The sequence below is a fragment of the Equus asinus genome, chromosome 3 (assembly GCF_041296235.1).
Source record: "Equus asinus isolate D_3611 breed Donkey chromosome 3, EquAss-T2T_v2, whole genome shotgun sequence".
In the NCBI taxonomy this organism is placed as follows: Eukaryota; Metazoa; Chordata; class Mammalia; order Perissodactyla; family Equidae; genus Equus; species Equus asinus.
Window position 1 is genome coordinate 37,348,415 of NC_091792.1, and position 24,071 is coordinate 37,372,485.

Genomic DNA, 24,071 nt, shown 5'->3' on the forward strand with positions numbered 1-24,071 from the left:
TTGAGTGTAATTAAAATGTTTTCATATTTAAATGATTCAAAATTAGACCTAAGTATTTTTTGTTACCAAGGGAATACATAAGTAGATGAATATTATATATTATATGGTAACTATAAACTAATATTTAATATACGAAATAAACTAAAATTTAATATTTAATATCAGTTTATAAAAACTGGTTTTAATGTGATTTCTAACTATCAAGATTCATAAATTGTTGGCAGCATGACAAAATAAACTGGTTAGGCAGTACTGTAAAATATCTATATATTTGAAGAGGAAATCATTTCCTATTTTTTCTGATTTTGCTCTAATAAGAAAAATATGGGCATGTATTATATGCAAGCACAAAGAACATATTTACTAAAGATATTTGATATTATAATTTTTACAGTGTATTTTTAAAGTTGATATCCTTGGATCAAATTCAAAGAATGTTTGGCCTATTTTCACATAAGATGTTCAGTTTATAGAAGACAATGCAACAGAATACGTCAGTGTAGCATGAGCAAAAGGTACATATACCACACATGCAGGACTCACTTTCTTTCTAATCTCACAAACTTTAATAAAGTTCTGGAATTAATGCCAGTGATATCTTAGATCATGCTTCCATTCGCACTGAAGTGAATATTGGGAATATGTTTAAAAAATAGATTCAAGTTACAGACTTAATATACGCTTTTTAGATAAGTTTGAGAAATGAATTGCAACTTTAATTCAAATATTAAACTCTAAGATCAGCACTTCATAGCTGTCTGGTGGGACATATGCAAAGTCTCCTAGTAAAATCTCTCTGACTTCAGCAGAGCCCATAGTAGGATGTTCAGGAGGACAACTGTCTTCCCTGTGCTCTTGAAAGACCCCTCACTCCTGTCTCACATTCCACCCCCAATATCTTTGGCCTGGTGATTACAAACTGCTAAAGAGAACAATCTCAAAAAGGAGACTATCATTAGAACGAATTATCCACCTTCTCTATGAGACCCTCAACACTAGTCTTCTCCTTCTCTTAATCTCCATAGACCCTCAAACTTTCATTCTTCCTTGAATCATCTCCCTAAACTCTTCACTGTGCCCTAAGAAACCCCAGATCTGTCACTAGCTGAACTGATATTCTAGCTATCTTCTCTACATGTCCCCCTATCTTCTTATTTTAACACCTCATTTTCCTGAGGACCCAGCTTCTGCAGCACTCTCTCAAGGGGTAGCTATTCTTTTTTTTCCACCCTTCCCATACTCTAAGGCTAGAGATAAAGTCAATTTCTTCCTTGATCCTTACTGACACTTCCCAACCATTTCTCTTTTCTCTTAAAAAAAAAAGGGGGGGAGGATTTTATTTTTCAGAACAAACTGTCTTTTCATAGTCCATTCACTTTCACACTTTCCCAGATTATGATTATTCACCCTTCTCCTCACTCCTCACTCCAGTACTTCCCACCCCTTCCTCAAGTGAAGACCTCGCTTCTGATTTCAGTGAAAAAATAGAAACAATCCCACCACCTAATCTACCAATTGGCCTGCGTCTGTGTGCAGGCCCCTGCCTTCCTCCTCCCAGTACAATGGATGAGCTTTCCTTGCTCCTGTCTAAGGTGTTCCTCCTCCCTGATTGAAATATGAGTAACATATCTCACATTCTCCTGATTATCCTCCTAGCTGTTTATTTTCCACTTCCTTTGCTAAGAACTCCTCTTCTTGCCTTCTAACTGTTGGAAATCCCTAGGATTTGGTTCTTGGATTTCTTTTTTCTCCACCTACATTTACTTCTTAAATGATCTTATCTAAGTTTCTGATTGTAAATAAAATCTATACCTGTGCTGTCCAATACAGTAGCCACTCAGCTGTAGCTATCGAGCACTTGAAATGTGGCTGGTCCCATTTCTAAAATAGACACTGGATTTTGGAGACATAATATGAAAAAATGTAAAAAGATCTCAATTTTTATATTGACTAACCATTGAAATGATAATATTTTGGATATACTAGGTTATATAAATCTATTATTAAACTTAATTTTACCTGTTTCTTTTTGCATTTTTAACGTGGCCACTAGAAAATTTTGAGTTACAACATTTGTGGCTCATAGTATATTTCTATTGGACAATATTGATCTATATATTAACGACTCCAACCTTCCCTATGAGCCCACACTTATATAACAGACTATCTATTGGACATTTTCATTTGTACGTATAATAGGCACCTCAAACATAACATGTCCAAATCTCAACTCTGCTTTTCTGCCTATTCAAAACTGCATCTCCCTCTCTTCTCCATCTCAGAAAGACACAGTTCTTATCTTCCAGTTCATCAGGTCTAAAGCCTAAGAATCAGCCTTCCCTGACTCTTCCTTTCCCTCACACTCTACACCCAGTCTTTCAGCAAGTATTGACAACTCACCATCAAAATATTCTTAGGGGAGTATTTTAAGGAACTGAGCTTGGGGAATAGAAATGAATGATGGGGAAATAAGGAAGAAGGGAGAACTAATGTCAGAATCCTTTTTGAGTGGGCCATTACTACAAGAAACTGGTTGCTTAACTGTTTGGGACCTTCTGAAAAGCTTTATAGAATGTAACCGAGAGGCTCCTGCCCAGGAAAGAAAAGAGGAAACATTTATCCTTCGCTGTCATCCTCCCTTCCTTGTTGCTCCTGTGTCGGTCCTGAGAACATTCCTGTGGGTATGCAAAGCCAGGAAGGAGTCAGGGAAGGCTGAAGCAGGAACCAGTCACTACAGCAGTGGCTGAAATAAGAAGTGAGTCCAAGAGGATTTCAAGCAGCACATGAAAGGTGTTGGCCACAATGCTCAGAAGAGGAGATTGTGAACATCTCTCTCGACTCCCGAAATCAGTGATGTCACATCGGTAACTTGAAATTGACTACATTAGAGTATTTACACCATGGAAATCGGCAAAAGCTATAAATCAGGCTTTCTCCCTCCTCCCACCATAGCCAGCTGTTAAACATTTGCTAGCACACTGCCGACTACAAGGTTCTTTTTTTCAGACAGCCACAGCTTATCCATCTCTAGCTCCTTCTCAGAACTGCAGCCACATTAGTTCTTTTTGCACTTCTTTTAAAGCACTACTGTGCTTCCCTCACTTAAACCATTGCAAACAGTTTTCCCATGGCCTAGAATTCCAAGCAGGAATTACTCCTTGTCTGAGTAATTCCTCCTCATCTTTCATATCTTAGCTCAAATGTCATTCCCTCTAGGAAGATTTTGCTGACAGCCAGTCCAGGTCCAATTCATTTGTGGTGCACTCTCAATCTGTATTTAAGTGATTATTTAATTTATATCTGTTTCTCCAGCTAGACTACAAGTTCCATGAAGAAGCAAGTTATGACCCTTTTTTTCTCACTCTTGTATTCCCCATGCTAAGTTTTGCATATTTAGTGGAGTCTGAACAAATGTTTCTCAATCAACAGATATTAAAAGCACTTTTACCACACTCCCATGAGTGAAACTGCAATGGATTTAAGAGTATGGAAAAACACTCGGCATATTTGAAAATGTGGGGAGCCACATTGTGGGGAGAACACAAGACATTTTTATGAATGTGCATCACTTCCCACTATAATCCACTGAACCAAATCTCTGTCACATAGCTCCACCTACCTACAAGGAACATGAGGAATGTATTTTAGCTGAGTACCCAAGAAGAAAAGGATATAATAAGTTTGATGAGCATCTAGCCAGTCTCTGCCACAGTACGCCCTTTTAAAATCAAATATCCATTCATTTTTGCTCCCTGACAAAATACACTTTTTCTCTCCCCGAAGGAGACAACCCAAAGGTCTACCAAGGCACTGTATCCAGCTCAGAGTCCAAGACCTATGGCTGTTTGTCCATCAAGGTCCAGATGTGACTCTTTCTGGTCCAGTAATAATTTGTACCAAATACAAAAATTATTTCCACCTTCCCTCAAAAGCTCACAACATCCAGTACTGGAGCAGGTATAAGATAACCTCACTAAAAACTCCACTAGTGAAAGGGAAAAAGAGAAGACACATAGCAATCACTAGACCAAAGAAGTTATAGAATCCTGCTGGGGAGTCAGTCACTGAGAAGCCCTCTAACCTGGAGGTGGGGAACTTCTTTGAGTAGACAATGATTCTGTTCTGGGAGGCATTCCCTCATTCATTTTCTTTTTAGTGACCCCTGGATCCACTCTGGGATGTTTTTGCCTTGCTCCTTGGCCACAGCATGTTATTATCCTTCTTGGAGACTGCACAATTTTTGTGGTCCACTTCCAGAGAAAGCCAGGTTATTTTACTTTTGAACAGTCAATTCAATCAAGGTTCATGGTTTCTTTGGCAATGAAATTCTCTAAAATATTTGGTAGATTTTTTTAATCTATTTTCTTCCAAATAATTCTACATGCCAATAAGCACATTCAAGGTTCACCTTTTATATATGGTTTTAAAATCTCCTTTGTATCTTCACTTCTTTACTTCTTGCCTTAGTCTCTCAACTTAATAGTAAGTGCCTTGAGGTTATCTGAGATAATGGGCTGGGTTGAGAAAGACACACTCTTAATATGATTTTTGATGTAATGAGAAGTCTTAGTAGACATTTGCTCAACACTAAGGACCAGATACCTGGTATCTCTCTATGTCCTTTCATTTCTGCTTGCAAACCAGCCAATACTTTTATTGATTCATCTCTTTTTTATAACAACTTCCCAAAGGCAGCCAATAACCACCAACTTTTTTTTAATAATGCTGTTTCCCAAATTCTTCACCTAAAGCTACAAAGCTCAGTAGATACATGGTCTAGATTCCGACTTATTGCTGGTGGCAGTTTTACTATACCTAATATGCATCTCCAAACCTTTAACTTGCTTTGTCTGTTTCTGTGCTGCCACCCAGTACAAACCATAAGCCAATGAATTCCACAGCTCTTCCCTGTGTCTTATGCTTCACCTTATTGTTGATCAAATCTAGATAACTCTACTTCTCAAATATCTCTAAAGTCTCTCCCCTCAGTTTTATCCCCAGTGCCACTACCTTAATTCAAGTCATCCTTTCTTATGTGAATTACTGTCTCCTCATTGGTCTCTGTGGCTCCAGAATTCATCATACCTCATCTCTGCTGTCAATAAATGTTCTAAAATGCAAATGTGATCGCTGCAACTTTTCTTTAAAACATCTGGATAGTTCTCCATACTTTTAGGTTAAATTCAATGTTCTTCCATATCTAGTCTCCTCTCTAATTACTCCTCAATCTTCATGTTTCAGTTATGTAAAATCATTTCAGTTCCCTCAAATACATCATCATCACTTTCTCAGATATCCATTATCATGGAGATACATTATATATGTAGACCCATTATCATGTAGATGGTAGGCCCTCTGATCTGACTAGATAGGACTTTTCTTCTTTCTTGAGTTAATACTTATTCTTCAAAATTTACCAAAGACTTTAAATCTCCTGGGATTCCATTCCTGATTCCTAAATCTGAATTAGGTATCCTTCCTATTGATTTCAAAGCAGTAGAGATCATTTTTATTACAGTAGCAGTCACACTATATTATAATCATCTATTTATGTTCCTTCTTCCAACCACACAAAATTACATACATCACATTTGAACTTCTTGAGGACAAATAGCCTATCTTTCATCTCTACATATCTCACATAATAAATAAATGTTGGTTGAACAAATGCATGAACCCCACAATTTCAGTATGGCAGTGACCCCCAACAACAATCTTCAATCTTCACCTCTCTCTCTCTTAAGTGCCAGATCTCCATTTCCAACTTCCTAACCGTTACTTCCATATACGTGTCTACTTAACAGGTCTAAAACGGAATTCATTATCTTCCCCATCCCTTTCTCCACTTGCCCAAAATCTGTTCCTCCCTCTGAATTTCTATCACAATGTAACGATGTCTGTCATTTTCCAGTCTAGGAACCCCAGTATCTTTCTTTAGTAATTCTTTGGTCAAATGAATTGGTGATAGCCAGGTTAAAAAAAGTAAACAGATTTCTTTTCTGCAGTATTTCTTAGAGCTTTCAATATATTAATGCTCAATATGAATCTCCAAGAAGTGAATGCATTTTTTCAAACTTATCTAACCAAAGAACCCTTTTGTCAAGGTGAATCACTCAGGACTGGTCTTCTGAAGACTACACTTTGAGAAACATTGCTCTAACATCTTTTCTCCACACTTCAGGCTTCACTACTGCCTGAATTTAGGTCCCTGCCATCTCTTACATGGGCCATGTCTTTCCTAGGCAGCCTCCTCACTTCTCTCTCTGCCACCATTCTCTCCACAGCCACTGCTGCCAATTTTGTTTTTCTAACAGAAATATCTGGTCATTCCCTACCCCTACTTTTAAAATCACCATTGACTTTCCATTACACACAGGTTCAAACCTTAGGCCTGCTATTATATTCCCTTCAAAAGCTAGCCTCACCCATCTTCCCAACTTCATTTCTTACCACATCTCTCCTTTCCCAAAACATATCACATTCTTTCATCCTTCAGAGCTTTAATAGTTTGCTCCCACTCCTCAAAATGGCCTCTCCTATTCCCACCCTATCTTTAACAAACTTATCCTTAAAACCCAATTCTAATGAGATCTCTTCTGAGAAATTTTCATCTGGCACTTGGTTGGTTACTCCTCGGTGTTACCATAATGCTTTGCTCTTACCTCTATTACAGCAATGGTCAAATTGTATAATAAGAAATTACCCAGATGTTTATCCCCACCATTACTCTGTGAGCCTTTTCATCTTTGTTTCTCCAGCTCCTAACATAGTGGCTGGCACAGAACAGGCACTCATTGGATGAAAAAAAATTCAGATGAATGCATAACATAATCAGCAGTAACAAAAGAGGAAAAATGTATATAAAGTTATGAAAGCTATGACTAGAAATGTGTTTTAAGAGGTCATATAGTCTAGCCATTAGTCTAAGGAAAACAATATTACTTTGCTTAAATAGATGTCCAGGTTCCACCTTACCAAGTTCCTTATAGAGTTATTTATAGAGAATATACCTTTACTACAATTTGTCCTAAAGGAAAACTCAATACTTTCCAAAAATCCTTATAGGTTTTTGAAGGTACACACTCACAAATAGCTTGTCTACCCTACCTATCTGCTCAAGAACAGCACTCAGGGCCATAAACCTCTGACTGCTTTAGTTAACGGTGAACTAAACAGTCTCTGAGGACTTGTATATAGAAGGAATATCACTCTTTTGGAAGATATGGCTAACCAGTTTTGTTCCTTTAAATTCTTCCTTCTCATTAGGATGCTCTCTTCTCAATTTCCAGTGGCCCCTAGAGTTTAGCAGCTCTATTAATCATGCCTCCTACCTTTCATTGCTAAAATTTAAAGTGTGGGGTTTTGTTTGAACAAGGAAGTTCCATTACAAGCATACCAGAAGCAAAGAGTTTGGCCTGTTGGTTTGCTGAACTTCTTTGTTCCACCAAAAACTTACCTTTTGCAATTAGATCTACAGGTTTCTTGTATTTTTCTTTTACATTAAAAATGCGTGGCTCCTTGAGAGAAGGCTGGCGTGGGGGCTCCTCCAAATGTTCACTTTTGGAAAGATCTTTGGGAAAACAAATACTTTTGTGTGCCCTCTGAAGTTTTTCGACCACATCAAATGTTTCCTTTTTTTTAATCTCCAAAGGTATGAATTTGCCAGATTTTGGTTTTTGATGTTTATTTCTGAAAACATTTATAGAAGTACCTTGAACTTTATTCTACGAATAAAACAAAAATAAATTTAATGAAATTTACTTTTAACATTAATTGTATAATAAAATTATATAATAAATTATTAAAATTATATCCACTACATACATTTTACAAAGTACTTTACAAGACATTTACTATAAAGCACATGACAGTAATCAGATAAAGCAGATGTTAGCCTCGTAGGTCTCCAAAAGCCCTTAACAAGCGTGAGGGTTACACTCCACTTCAAAAGAATGTACATTTTAAAATAGTAATTTTTCTCCTCAAATGTGCTATTTTCAAATACAACTTTAAAGCCCAACTTAAAAATAGAAGTTTCCAAACAGACATATAAGAATTTAATTATTTTAAAGTATTATTATATTATTTAAATTATTTTATTATTTATTATATTATTTAAATTATTATATATTTATTTAAACTTAACTAAATTATTATTTAATTTTTTCAATCATCTTTGAAGAATTTTCAAATGTCCATAAAATGCTAACACCCCAAATCCCTCACTCTGTTCAACTAAAAGTAACTGCTCACCCATGGAGCAGGGTTCTTATGAAACACATATTAATAATCGGATATGCGTTTCAGATCCTTTCCATCACTTAATTTTGATGAATTTGAGCAATAGAAAAATAATACAATCCTAGGTCTCTGATACATAATTATCCAAATAATTATAATGGTTCTAGTCTAGTCATTCTCTGGCCCATAGAAAGAGCTATACCGCCCTCTATCCCCACCTCCAAAAAAAAGGTTTAGACAAATTCAACTTGTTGCCAACTCGAGATGCCAAAAAGGAGGTTTTAGGATGCTAGTATCACATTTTTCCAAGCAACCAAAGATGAGAATATTATGTTTATATTATTGCATAAAATTTTTAAAACAGGTCAGGTTGTAAGGCACATCTATCTAACTATAAAGACTGTGAAGTTTTTATCCCATGTGTCTACTAGTGAAATCAATACAACTTAAAAGAATTTTTAATTGGTTAGAGGAGAAAATTTAAGCAATGCTAACAATATTGATTACAAGATTAAAATCACATATGGCCAATCTCAGCACAGAGGACCATTCAAAAGAAACAAATGTAAAAATTATAATCCCCCCTTCCCACAGTAAGCATGGAAAAATATTTAAAATCTTTATTTAAAATTCTATTTTTTAAAAAAAGTATTCGAAAGGGCATAGGATAGTGTGGCACACAGTAAACCATCCTAAAATTCCCTTCTCCCACCTGTCTCTCTGAAGGCCCATTTGTCACAACAGCTGCTCCTCCCCCAAATTTCCCATCTCCTCTACAGATGCTCTCCTCTGAAATTTCACCCTGGACTGACTCTCCTATCTCTTTGCTGTCCGTTTCCCTTTCACTCCTTCTCACCTTCCATCTTCCATATGCCATTCAGCAACTATTTATTGAACCACGCACAATGCTTATTGCTGGAGATACAACATTCAAAACAGATAGTGGCAGCCCTCACAGAGCTATCAGACTGGTAAACAGTTCTAATGCAAAGGGATATGGAAGAACATTCAGGTAAGCGGGTGATGCTGGGGCCAGAGGAGAGATGCCTCTCACAGTACATTTTCTAGTTTAGCTTTGTCTAATCGTGTCTAAAGAGGGATATTTACTTGAGATATTTAATCCAAGTACTTCTGTTATAATTCATCAAAAGAAAATATTAAAATTGGATTAAATGTGCAAATTAAATACATATGTAAGTAAATAATCTGTACAGTTGAAAAATCTTATTTTTAAACGCAATCTGAAATCAACTTTTAAGGCTAGTAAGGATTTCATTTTCTCTTCTACTCAGGACCTATTAGGGTTCATGCAATCATTTGGAACAACAACTGTAGTATACAAAAATAGTTATCAGTTTCCTGAAAAATATAATGTTAGCTAAATGCAAAGCATTAACCTCATTTATTTTCTTATGATGTGCAATGAGAGCTTGTGCTTCTTCAAAAAAATCTTGCTTGGTGATCTCTAACATAGGACCTAAAATAGAAACAGAAATATTTTATTTTTTTAATGTAGTTAATGTACTTTCTTAATCAAAAATGGCAAAACTATGAAATTACAATTTGGAGGCAGTTATGACTCTTGCAGAATTTTATAAAAAGTGAATTTTATAAGTAGACAGTATAAGTGGATGCAAAAGAAGTTAATGTAATGCTCCTTTAAAAAACATCAGTTTAGGGCCAGCCCCAGTAATCTAGTGGGTAAGTTCGGTGCACTTCACTTCAGTGGCCCAGGGTCAATTCCCAGGCACAGACCTATGCCACTCATCTGTCAGTGGCCATGCTGTGGTGGTGGCTCACATTCAAAAAAAAAGAGGAAGATTGGCAACAGATGTCAGTTCAGGGCGAATTTTCCTCAGCAAACAATAATAAATGAATGAATATATAAATAAATAAAATAAAAAACATTAGTTTACAATGGTCAGAGTAAAAAAGTAGATTATCCTAAATTTTTAAAGTCCAGGGAGACCAAAGAAAACACAAAATTGAAATCCCTTCAGTTCTAAAAGTTCTTTAAATGTTACTATACAGAAGATACAACATGATTTGAACACAAAAATTACTAACAAGTCTATCTGTGTTTTCTCTTCCTGATGACTAATCCATTTAGCTGTACATTTCTTCAAGAATATTTACCTTACAATTTGTTGATAAAATTATAACTGCAAAATAAAACTCAGTAAGTTTATTAATGGCATTGGATAAAAAACAGCATTGAAAAAAATATACAAACCTACAGATGGACAACATTATAATGATAACTTATCTCATTCATATTTTCCTAAGGTTTTTAATTTATTCTTTTTATCCAGAGCTATGTACAGAATTCTATACTATGTACAGAGAATACATCATTCTCATTTAGTTTTGTCTGAGATTTCCTCCTTATATATTTCCTTTATTATTAACTGATTCTGATATTTATAAGTGTTTCTTGGCTTCCTCCTCTTAACCTGGATTCAGTAAAATTTAAATATATTACCTATTCAAATTAGCTTTTCAGTCTGGCCAGTGTGCTCCCCATTTCTATTACTCTACCTCCTTTAGTACTCTTAGGATCAAGATTTTCTCTCTCTTCTTTTTAACCTCTACAATTTTAAGCAATTAAAAACTCCATCTTCATGCAAATCAAAACCATGGCAAGATACAGTCTTAGTCCATTTGGGCTGCTATAACAAAGTACGACAGTCTAGGTAGCTTACAAACCATAAAGGTATTTCTCACAGTTCTGGAGGCTGAAAGTCCAAGATCAGCATGCCAGTATGGTCAGGTGAGAGCCCTTTTCCAGGTCACAGATGTCCAGCTGTATCCTCACATGGTGGGAAGGGACTAGAGAGCTCTCTGGGGTCTCTTTCATAAGAACACTAATCCTATTCATGAGGGCTCCACCCTCATGACTTAGTCACCTCCTAAAGGCCCCACCTCCTAACACCATCACCTTTGGGGTTAGGATTTCAACATATGAATTTTGGGGGAACACAAATATTCAGACCATAGCAAATACCACCACATACCCAACAGATTGCCTAAAATTAAAAAGACTGGTAACAACCAATGTTGGTGAGGTCATGAAGCTGCAGAAACCTTCATATGTTGTTGATGAAAATGTAAAATAGGATTATCAGTTTGGAAAAGATATGTCAATTTCTTACAAAACTTAATATACACTTATCCTGTGACCCAGCAATTCCACTTCTAGGTATTTACCAAAGAGAATGAAACATATATTCACAAAAGACTTATACAAAAATGTTCATAGCAGTTTTAACCACAATAGTTCCAAACCAGAAACAGCACAGATGTGTATTAACAAGAGAATAGTAAACAAACTGTGGTATACTCATACAATGAAATACAATTCACCAAGAAAAAAGAATCAAACTACTGGCACACACAACAACATGGATGATTCTCAAAAACTTTATGCCAAGTAAGAATGCTTACACAAAAAAGCACATACTGTGTGGTTCCACTTACATGAATTTCTAGCACAAACAAAGCTAACATATGGGAGAAAAAAAAAAAACAGAACAGTGATTCTTTTGGTAGGGAGTGGCATAAATTGACTGAGAAGGGACACGAAGGAAATTTTTGGAGTGATGGTAATGTTCTGTATCTTGATACGCAGTGGGTTACCCAAGCATATGTGATTATCATAACTCAGTGAATATACACCTAAGATTTCTGCATTTCATGGTAGTACACTTTACACCAAAGGAAGAAAAACTATAAACAAATATTGAATTCTGACTAATGAATGCATGTTGATTGATGGATGGACATGTGATAAATCAAATACAGTAAAATATTAATGATAAGAAGTGGGAGGCGAGTCTATGCAAGTTAATTTAAAATTCCTTCAAGGTTGCCATATGTTTGAAAATTTCATAATAAAATATTGGGAGCAAACTCTCTCTTCATTCCTTCACAAAACTTCTCCTTGCTTTTTCCCATGTGGACTCATGGGCCACAAGCAACTCTTACTTTGGGGCAATGAAATGAAAGAGAAGAATGACTGGACTCTAGCCTACCGTAAAAGTGCTAGGTTAGAAGAAGAAGAATCTACTAAGGTGTTCCACCACTGGCAATTGTAATTGTCACTCTGTAGTTATCTTAGAAAGAACAACATCTCCCCTTGCTCTCTAGCTCTGTCCTTCCTTCCACTCTTATCTATGGAAAATGCTAAGTTATTACCAAACTCAAATCTCTCAAATCTCCCTGTGCTCCCACATTGCCACTGTATTTCCCCTACATTCAGGGCTGTCTACATATTTCTAAGGATACTGATTGGTGCATTTTTTTTCTTTTTTCCAATAAAAAATAGTTGTCAAGACTTCATACATATACTTCTGGAGAAGTGTATATATTCTTTGTACAGATAGATCTCAAACTCACACGTCAATGATAAAATCGTTCATATAAATTTCACCGTTCAAAGCCATAACATGTTCAGGAATTAAAATTGCCTGTTTCATCAAGTTTCAACTAAATCCTAAATCTACTTTGAGGAGGCTTCTACCCAGAGGAAAGGTAGTGAGCTGTTCTGAGGTGTGACTCCACAACTTGTCCTCTTTTTCCTCCTTTCATGACAATCTTTCTTCCCTTAGTCCCCTCCTTCTGATTAATCAAACCTCTCTTATTATTACTTATAATTACAATATTGCCTTGTGTCAGACATATGACAAAGAGTATAATTTATTAATATGTGAAACAATTAAATCACTGGTTTTTGGTGATTGTGTCAGACATATGACAAAGAGTATAATTTATTAATATGTGAAACAATTAAATCACTGGTTTTTGGTGAAAATGTAGCTTTACACAAACCATCACATCTTCATTCCAAACAAGACCTTAGAGATGATCTAGTCTTCGTTTACAGGCTAAGCTCCAAGATGCAGAGGGCCTGAGTGCCCTCTAAAGTCAGTCATTCTGGGAGTCTGCACAGGCACTGGTCTCCTGAATTGGTCCCTGCTTTTTTCTATATATATCTGCTGCTTTTCTTGATGCCATGAATACCTTGTGAGTCCCAGACACTCCTCTGAGGTTTTCCTGGTCACTCTAGTGAAATATTCGAATTTCATCAACACTTTCTGCTACAAACTGAATATATGTGTCCCCTCCAAGATTCATTTGTTGAAACCCAACGCCCAGTGTGATGGTATTGGGAGGTGGGCCCTATGGGAGGTGATTAGGTCATGAGAGTGGCACCCTCGTGATTGAGATTAGTGCCCTTATAAAAAGGACCCCAGAAAGCTGGGTAGCCTCTTCCACCATGTGAGCCTACAGTGAGAAGACGTCCACCAGTGAGGAAGCGGGCCCTCACCAGACACCAAATCTGCCAGTACCATGATCTAGGGCTTCCCAGGCTCCAGAACTGTAAGGAATAAATTTCTGTTGTTTATAAGCCACCCATGTTATGATATTTTGTTATAGCAGCCTGAACGGACTAGAACACTTTCATTTCAAGACAGCAATTCTGCAATTTTATTGTAATTTAATGTGCTGATAGAGCTGTTCTGATTTTCCCCTTCATAACTAAAAATTAGCCTTTGACAGAGGAGTTAAATTGGCAAAGTAGCATTTTCTTCCTAGCTGGGCTCCTTGTTGACCAGTATGTCTGATTTTCCCCATCCCCAAGAGCCATCTGCTGCCTGTGAACTGTGGAGGAGCTCATGTCCACTCTGGCACCCCTAATGGCCTTCGGGGAGCTGGCAAGTACAGTAGGTTTCGACTTACCAACGTACTGCCACAGTGAGCCCACACAGTCAAGCCATGAGATTCTTGAACAGAGCAAAGCCTTGGGATTGTTATTAAAGGGGCAGAGAAAGGCAGCCATCACCAGAAGAGAACAATTTTGCACAGATTCTGAAATGGCTCCACTGAAGGCATGTCAGCACATCAACTCCAAGTCTGAAATCCTGAGCCCTCATTGTCATTTAAGATGCTGAGGCAGCTGTTCTGATGTTCTCCTGGAACTAAAAATTAGTCTTTGAACCAAAGAGTTAAATTCTCAAAGTAGCACAAGATGACTCATATCTCAATGCCTTAGAAAAGGCAAAGCTAGAGCGTGTTTCTTATTTTTATAATTTCCAAGGATATGTATATATTCAACAAACTCAGTCTAAAATTATAAGAAATTAAACAACTTTGACGTTAAGAATCCATCCAGTTAATAATCTTTGAGGCTTCTGTTTCTTTGTTCACAATGGGGTAAGTACATAAGCATCAGCTTTTATACATCCAAGTGCACATTATAAATTCAATTATTAAGAGGAAGTTGTCAAGGTCTGCTCCTTCTCTGTTAAAAAAAACTTATAATTAAGGCTTTGTTTATTTGCAAATACATACCCATAGCTCTCATTCCTGAGTCATAGTCTTTGGTCTTGAATTCCTGAACCTTATTTTATTGTCTAAAGCCTTAGTTTTCTCATTTGTAAAATGAGGATAGTAATAATAATATATCTCACACAGAGTTGTTGTGAGGATTCAGTTGGACTTGGCCACAAAGCACTGAGCATAGTGCCTGGCACATAATAAGCCTTCCATAAATGTGAGCAATTATTATTACTGTAGTTATTATTATTATTGGGCTAAATTATTCCCCAAGAATGTGTATATAATTAATTTCATTAGTCAATCCTCATTTTTTCAATAGCACAAAGATAAATTTCAACTTTCTAAATTAGTTTGAATGAATCTGGTCTTATTATAGTTCTTTTTATCCAAAACTAATTAATTAATACATTTGCAAATAATAAAATCTCTTCATATTTTGGATTCTCCAAGTTACTAAATCCCCAAAAAGCAATAAAAAAAACATTATAAGCAATAACAAATTTTTTATGGTAAAGTTCATGAAGAGGTTGAAATAGTCGTATTAAACTTATCTAAAACATGAGTGCAAATACTAACATTTCCCTGGGGAAAGGAAATGAATCTCTAATGCCAAATGATTTCGCTAGCCTAAAGTATTTTCTTACATTTATTTTATATATTTTTTAAAAACTCAGTCTTCATATATCACCAGTTTAATGCTATTATGATTGATAATTCATAAAAGTTCAGATTTCTCTTAATGCTTTATAGGGTCTGTATAATTGCTCTAGTAAACCTCTGAAGTGAAGAAACCAGAAGACAGGAACTGTGACACATCACCAGCCATTGGCCTTCTCTTGATTGTAATCACTGAGCAAATCTTTTCTGTGTCCAAAAAGATGCAGGGACTAACAAATGTTTTTTATAACCATAACAAAAATAACTGGCCTTACTCGGAGGGTTTCCATCCTTCCTGTAACGGGCTGCATTCTTCAGAGACTTCACAAAAATTTACTAAGATATCCTGAACAAAGATGTACAGCCACCTGGCTAAGGCCTTCCTTGCCTATATAGTCGAAGTTTAGGCACCTAACTGTGTGTTTGATTTCAGAGGTGTTAGGGAAGCCTTACCTCAGTCTCAATGAGACTCAGTTCAGCATATGTTCATTAAGCACCTACTAAGTCCCAGATTGCTATTTTGGTGCTAAATGTGCTGAAATAAATAAGACACTCTGTATCCCTGCCTTCCAGGTGGTTAGAGCCTAATACCAGAAAAAATTGTCAATAAATGCCACATCATTCAGTGAGATACGTGCTGTGGTAGAGGCCAACATAAATCACCAACACCCCCTACTGCCAGCTCACTAATGTATGAATTTCCCTTTAAAGATAGAGGACTTAACATTGTATTATTAGAGATAAGATTTGAAACAGAAATATCCCAAGAGAAATAACACAGTGAATCAAATCCAGACTATGGCAGTGGTTTTAAAATTGTGCTTCATCAATTTCACGTGCCTTGGGGGTTCTTTCTTCTTTCAATCAGAGCAACTCAGACCTTATCTGTTTTACATACTTCAGCTCTTCCTAAGTTTTATTTTGTAGGAAAAAATTCCTTGGCTCAAAATAACAAACACACACCAGACAAGTAAAAAATAAAGGTTTGAATATTAGTGCGTGTGCAGAAAGATCTTTTAAAAGCAAGTTCAGATGAAGGGAAGGGTTAGGAGAGGGGAAAAGCATAGAGAGGAGAAGCAGGAGAGGGAAGCTGGGACTAAGATCACTTGATTAGTTCTAGGGCAAATTGCTGTGAACGCTAGAAAGTGAATAGAAGTTCTTTAAAGGGAAACCTCAAATAAAATAGTTTACATTCAATTCCATTACATATAAGTGAAGAAAACATAATTTATTTCTAATTTCTTTTCAAAAAGAATTTAAAAACCAAGTAAAACCCAAATTTCAAGTGGCACATGTCTATCATCTCCTAAAACCTATATTCAACAATTTTTTTCCAACACACATCCTGCATTAAGACCCAACTCTTCAGTTCCAACTTAAAAGCATTCTGTTGAGTTTTCTCTTATAGACACACTTTTCCTCACTTCCCTCCTTTCTTTATCCCTCCTTTAGCAAAGTGTCTTACCCTCTTTGCCAACAACAAATGACTAATAGGTTTCCTACATCCTTCAGGAAGATTTTACAACGTACTCCCCAACAAAAAAATCTCTCTACATTAATATTTCTCAGAGTAGGTTAGGTTGCCAAGGAGATATAGGGGAATTCCAAGTTCATAGTATCAAGACTCGAATATAATTTAAGTAATTGTGGGCACAACCCAAAGGCAAAAAACTAGAGAACATTCTTCCTCCTCCACTTCCTGGATCTTCCTCCCTTTCTGCCCTTTCCATCTTGAAAAATGTGCTGTATTATCCAAATAGAAAAACAGTTAAAGTGATCCACACAGTGCGCTAGTTTTAGCTCAGGACAAAAGCCAGCTGGCCTATCATTTACTACCTTGGGTCACAAGAGCCAAGGGTGTGTAGCAGAACTGGAAATCTTAATAATCCCAGCTGTATACGCAGCACTATATTATACTACCTAAACCTAAATTTAAGATTATTTGTAGTGTTGCCAAATGCAGATCAGCTCTAAGAGAAATATAATGTGAGCTGCACATGTAATTCAAAATTTTCTAGTAGTCACACTTCTGAAAGTGAAAGAGGTGAAATTAATTTTAATAACACAATAATTAATTACTATAGAATATTTTATTTAAACAAAAATATATCCAAATATTATCAGTTCAACATTAATCGATATTAAAAATTAATGAAATACTTTATATTCTTTTTTGTTCTGTCTTCAAAATCCTGTATGTATTTTGCATCTCAATTCAGATGCTACATTTTTATCAGAAATACTTGATCTGTATTTAGATTTTGCAAAATGTCTGCTTGAAAAAGTAGATTCACATACCCAAGTTGCTCCAAACATGCTTAAAAGTTTTCCAATAACTGAATTATCAGCTCTTATATTGAAATTAAAATTAAATATTCAGTTCTTTAGTTTCCCTAGCCACATTTCAAGCACTGAATAGCCATACGTGGTTAGTGGATACCATATTGAATAGCACACTAAGTTAAAAGTTGCCATAGATCTCTCCAAAGTTGGTTATATTAAAATAAAGGGAATGAGATGCATTCTTACAAGGTATGCCAATAAATTTAGCACTCTGAGGGTTAATAATTAATAGAAAAGTTTCCTTAAAGCTGTTGGAGTGTCCTGTATTGTGCATTGAGTTATTACATAAGTGTAGATACTCACATTCTGCTTTACCAGGCAGAGCCCCTGCAGTAGCCATGATGGGCAGTTAAGGTGATCTTCCTTTTTTGAAGATTGGACTCCAAGTCACTAAACACAATCACATTAAGTAAATGGTGATGATGAATATTTATTTTCAGCTATTTCTTTCACTCACTCATGAAGAAACAAGATGAATGATCAACACTTTTATACATCACTCCTCTGCTCTAAAAGCTTCACTGCCTTCCCCTCCAAAACACAAGAATAACAATAGCTAGCAATGAGGAGGGCTCTGTGGTTTATCAAGTGCTTGTATACATATTACCTTACCAGTTCCAAAAAACCTAATAGAAACTATTGTCCTACCTTTGGCAGACGTGGAAACTGGAGCTCAGAGAAGTAAAATAACTTATTAATGTAAGCAGTTATTTAGTGGAATGTGCAGAATTCAGATCCAGATCTTTGGGCCCAAGTCTCTATGCAGGCCCTTCTGATTTCTCACTATTTTCCAACTAATATCCAATTAATACCTGGCACATGGCTTACACACTCTTGCCTTGAGCTTACTCACTTGAGCTTAGGTTTATGCTCGTCTTCTACTCAGAATGCCCTGTTCTCACAACTATGTTTATTTATATCCTACCCATTCTTAAAGCATATGTTCAAATCCTACCTCCTTCATGATCACCCCCAGCCTCCAGTGATCTCCTCCTCCCTTTAACACAGTAGTTATGTTGTATATGCTCTCACTTGAAACTTATCATATGCTCTGTTTAAGTGGCTAAAAAGATAAAATAATAGATATAAATAGAAGTCCTATATTCCCAATTACACTCTAAGTGCCTTGAAAACTAAACTATACTTTATACCATTGGTCTTCAACCCTGGATGGCTATTAGAATTGCCTGAAGAGGAAGGGGGTTAAAGTTTAGAGTGGTGTCCAGGCATTTGCATTTCTTAAATTTTCCCAAAAGATTTAAATGTTCAGTTGGAGGAGTGAACCCCTGCCTTACATTTCAACTTCCATGGTTCCCAGCTCAGTACATGGCATTCTGGAAGTGCTCAATGAAAGGCTGATTTATGGGTTGATTGAGCTAAGCCCTTCCTCCTACATTTGAAATTATCATTATCCAAAGGATTATCCAAAATGAATCAAATGTTGCCCCTACAGCCAGGGAATCAGTTACACCAATGTATACTACTGCATGTTTACACAGCTTTATAATTAGAAACAGGAATATTAAATGCTTTACAGAGCCCCAAGGAGCCTCTTGTACTAAAACTCTAAGTATAGTTGTTCAGTTAGCTGACTAGACTATCAAACTGTGATGAAGTATTCAAGACCTGCTTTAAACAATTTGAGGATTATTTGAGTAAATCCATAAGGCAGCTTTGCCCTATGGAAGTCATGACTCTGTAGCCACATGCTCTTAGATAAAAAGGGTACAACGCTTTTCCTCAGCTTCTACTCAGAGGGGGAAAAAAAAACTATCGCAGTTGCAGTTTTAAAATAAATCTGGAACACCCAAAAAATGATTAATTCTCAAATTGTCAGCATTATACCATGAGCAAAAGCACAGAACATGTACCTCGTCTGCCTAGTTCTACAAATGAACTGGAATAAATTAAAACACTGCACCTCCCTTAGCAATTAACAATCAGAACTTATCTTCTTGTCTGGCTTATTTACTGTCTTCTTTCCATTTCAATATAAGAAGAAAATAAAGGTGTTTTGCGCTCTGTCATTTTCTTGTTTTAATCTCCATAAAAATGGACTCTTCTCTGGGGCGGTTGGCTCCTCCACCTTAATTCAGTGTGCCAGGAGTGTCAGCCTGCATTAAATTGGCTGGCAAGCAGGACATCCCACTGTCCTTTTATTGTGAAAAACTAGCCAAGCATCCTAAGGGGTGCTGGCATGGTAATGCCCCCACAAACCCGAGGTGCTAAGGGATGGCTCTGAGACAGGAGCAGGGGGTGGAAGAAGGCCCTGGAGGATGGGATTGCTTAAAGATGAGCACACTGACACAGCATAAGAGCAGATAAGGTTCCTCCGCAGCAGACAGTCAGGAGATGCTGAGTCCCTTCTCATGCACTGATCAATTAATAAGTGCATATCTAGTATCTGAGTTGTGCAAGGGGCATGCGATCTATTCTGGAAGAAAAGGCAAAAGCGTTGCCAAATTTTTAAAATAAAATGCAAACAAGTGTATGCCAGATGTCACAAGAAAGTCTGCGAGCTTTGTGAAATAATATAAACCTATGAGTGCCATGAGTTCAAACGAAGATGAGATCACTCAGTGCTGAGAAAGCAACCTACAAATGGGTTCAAGAGAGACACAGCTACACCTGGAAGGGTGGGTGCAGAGGTAATAGCGAAATTTTGAATAACTGGTTCAGCACAGGCATCAAGTAGTTAGAACTGGATGCTGGCCAGCAAACCCCTATGGTACTGAATATCAGTCCCAAGTGGGTCAGAGTGGCTGACTTGAGAGGAACAGAGAAGGAAGCAGGTGAGGGAAACAGCACAAGCAAACACAAAGAGGTGAGAACACACGTGGTTTGGGGGACAGCAAGTAGTGACTCTGTCTGATTTAAGCAGAGGGTTGGATTTTATGCTGCTGAAATGGGCAACAAATCATTGAAAATTTTTGAACAGTGTACTGATTTAACCACTGTTCTGGGATGTAACCTCCATAAAGGCAAGGACATTGTTTTCTTCCCTGCTATATTTCCAATGTCTTGAAGGGGATCTAGCATGTAGAAAGATTTCAGAAAATATTTGTAGAATGAGTAATTATGGCAACAGCATGCTGGACAGGGATGCCCCTCTAATGTCCCCTTGGGCATATTTGTGAAAAAGTTCTTTCACCCTTTCTCCTCCAGTAGATGCAACTTAAGGTTCTCCTTAATCGGGTTACAGGAACACTAAGGATTTCTATTTCCATTATATGGATGAGAGGCAAACAGAAGTGGAAACAGTATTTCTCTACCTTATCTCCTTAGCTTGTCCTTCCAAAGCAGACGACTGATAAGACTTTATCATGCCAGCCTGTATAATTAAGTAACCTGGTGGCAAAGAACTGCCCTATGGTTTTCAGTAGGACTCAGGAAAACAGGTCATAGTCAAGGGATCCAGAAAGGCAGTTTCAGCAGTTGATATGAGGTGAATGACAGCAAATCTTCATTTTCTACCTCAGATTTTCTCCTCACTGTCCCTTCACCTGAACCCTCCTAACCTTCAATCACATGTTCACTCCCTCCCCACTTCTCCACGTTCTAACTTGTACCTATATCCACACAGTTGTTCAAGCCATAAACCTTTGACTCCTCCTCTGTTTTTACCTACCACATTCAATCCATCAAGTCTTCTACATCTTAACTTCAAAATATATCTGCTTCTCCACATCTTCCCTTTCCCAGCCATAATTATCTCATTCCTGGAATGCTGAAATAGTCTCCTAACTGCTCTCTTGATTTCCACTCCTACCCTATTCCAATCCATTCTCCACACAGCAGAAGGAGTCGTCTTCTTAAATGTGTATCAGATCATATCATTTCCTTTCCTTGACTTCTGACTGCCTTTAGAATAAAACCTAGCCTCTTGCCCTGGGCTCTTCTTTCTCACACAACTGAGTAAATTTGGATGAAAAGTATGGAACTGACATCCACAGCTCCACTCAGAACTGAGCCAAGGGGCTTGCTTTGACTTCTCTTCACCTTACTTTTCTCATTTGCAAAATAAAATTGTTGGACAAGAAGACCTCAAAGACCCCATCAGTTTCTAAAATCTATTATCTCTTTGCTTTTGTATGCAATGCTAACTGGTCACAAATCTCAAAAACTATCTTCCCTCCATGGTTAAGAGTTCTTGCCTCTCTCCTGTCCCTCTCCACTTTCTTCTGTTCTCTGGAACACAGGAGCAGTATATCCAGGAAAGTCAGCTAGGCTTGGTCTCTTCCAGTCAGGCCTCTGGCTGCAATCCACCTCATGTGCCTCTCAATCCTTGGCCACCAGGGCCTCCCTCTCAGGTTTTGTGCTTGTCACTGTTTCCATTCTCTGATAAGTGTTAGCCCTCCTCCACTTTATCTCTTCCAAGTCAACAAAGGCCTTTAGGTCATTTTCCAGATTTGCTTCCTGACTGACTTCTTTTTTGCCAAATCTCCTTGTCCCTCTGACCAGAGACATCAGATATGCTGGCACCAAACAATAGGAATGAGAAAAGAGAAAGGAGAGCAGATAAAGAAAACAAAACAGAACAAGTCCTAACTAGGTCCAATATAACAGGGCCAATATTAGACATCTATAATGGGTAAAAAGGGATAACAAACGATAGGAGAATAAAAAATTTATAATTGCCTAATTAAAATTATGAACCAAATTAGAGAGTCATAAAGTGAGTTGGAAAGAAGGTACTCTATGAATTCATGACCATCAATATCAGGTAAGCTGAGATCCTGGGGTAACACGTGCAACAATGGCAAGCACGTGGAGTAACACTCCTTTCCCGATGCAGAAACCTCTCTCTGATTCTCTAATTAACTAGGGTTAATATTTCTCAGAGCTAGGAAGTGGGAAGGAAAAAGACATAATTGAATCATTAGGATATTGCCCCAGGTGACACAAACATCAGAGTTTCAGACCACTGTAGAGAGAGCAAACTTGGATTTCAGTCCTGATTTTGCCACTGCCAAAGTATGTGATCATGGCCAAATCACTTAACCTCACTGAATTCCACCTCCTTGTCTATAAGTCAAGATTTAAAACAGACACATAATTTTTAAAAGAGCAGCTTCAATCTATGTTTAAAGGGACTGTTTCTTAGAAGTCAATGAGGGCAATAGATGAAAGCCTGGCTGTTCTGATTGAAGAGGGTCTCAGAGCCTTTCCCTGTACCACCCCATCACTCCCACCCATTCCAACCCCAATGCTACAGGATTAGAGAAGCTTAGCTGATGATTTCATAGGTATCTTCTGAATGTAAGATTCGATTATTGCATAAAATAGATGTTCTATTTCCTTGTGGGCTTGCATGGTCACTGACACTAATTAAGAGATCCCAAATATTGCTGGTTTTACATAAAAATATTTAACTTTTTAAATCACAAAAGAAAGCTATGAATTTCATTTAATAGCTATTAATTTCAGTTCTTAAGTCATTAAAAAGGGATGTCAAACTGACAAGACGCTAACATTGACAAGACGCTTTCAAATACTCTTTTTAGCTAAAATATACTAATTTTTCACTTTTGCCTCAATGTGTAAAAGAAAACTAGTCCTTCTGAGCCACAGTCAATAAGCTATGGTGTTTTCCTGTGACCTTATCTTAGGGTTTTGATTGTAAAGATGTATAAAGTAGGATTTGGCAATACATGAAGATGTACATCAAAGGCCACTGAGAACCAAAGATTACCAACAGGAGATGATGGGCTGGAGTTGGCGAGATAAGACTATCATTCTACATAGTTTAAATGAGTAATTTGGAGGAAAAAGGAAGCAATCCATGTCAGATAGAGCCATACCTTAGAAGAGAAATCAATTACTGGAAGGAATTGAAATACTGAAATTTAGTCCCTGTATCTTCCAAAATTATAAGCACAAAGATAACGTATACAATATAAATAACTTTTACAAATCAATGAAAAAGACAGACAATCTAATATAAAAATAGGCAAATGATTGCAATAGACATTTTCCAAAGGGGATTTCAAAATAGGACACCAGCATGTGAAAAAATGCTCAAAACTTATTGGTCTTCAAGGGAATACAAAGTTAACCACAAGTACCACACATCCAAACAAAAGGCTTCAACAAAATACTAAGTGTTGACAAGGATCTAAAGCTACTGGAATATTCATATACTGCCTGTCAGAGTATAAATTGGTAATCTTTGGAAAACTATTTGGCAGTTATCTTCAAAACCTAAATCTATACCTAACTATGACCTAGCTTCACCATCCCAACAGAAACACTTTATAATGTGCACTGAAAGACACATGTAAGAATGATCATAGCAGCACTATTCTATAACTGCTAAAAACTGGAGGCCACCCAAATGTCCACTTACAGTAGGATAGATAAACAAATTGCAGTTTACTCACTCAATTGAACGTTTCACAGCAGTGAGAATGAACTGCTATACACAAAGACAGAACTGATTCTCACACACATCATCTTGAGAGAAAGAAGCCAGCATAAAGAGGACATACTAT

General features: G+C 37.0%; 1 protein-coding gene across 1 annotated transcript in view; it reads right to left on the minus strand.

Annotated features, from left to right (window-relative positions):
* The window catches only part of IQCM (IQ motif containing M), a 421,264-nt gene that overhangs the window by 326,668 nt on the left and 70,525 nt on the right, over window positions 1–24,071 (minus strand). Inside the window, exons 2-4 of the mRNA XM_070504871.1 lie at window positions 17,884–17,970; window positions 9,639–9,718; window positions 7,457–7,724 (exon numbers count right to left, since the gene is read on the minus strand). Coding sequence (XP_070360972.1) covers window positions 7,457–7,724; window positions 9,639–9,718; window positions 17,884–17,920 — 385 coding nt within the window. The 5' untranslated portion in view covers window positions 17,921–17,970. The remainder of the gene's footprint in view (window positions 1–7,456; window positions 7,725–9,638; window positions 9,719–17,883; window positions 17,971–24,071) is intronic.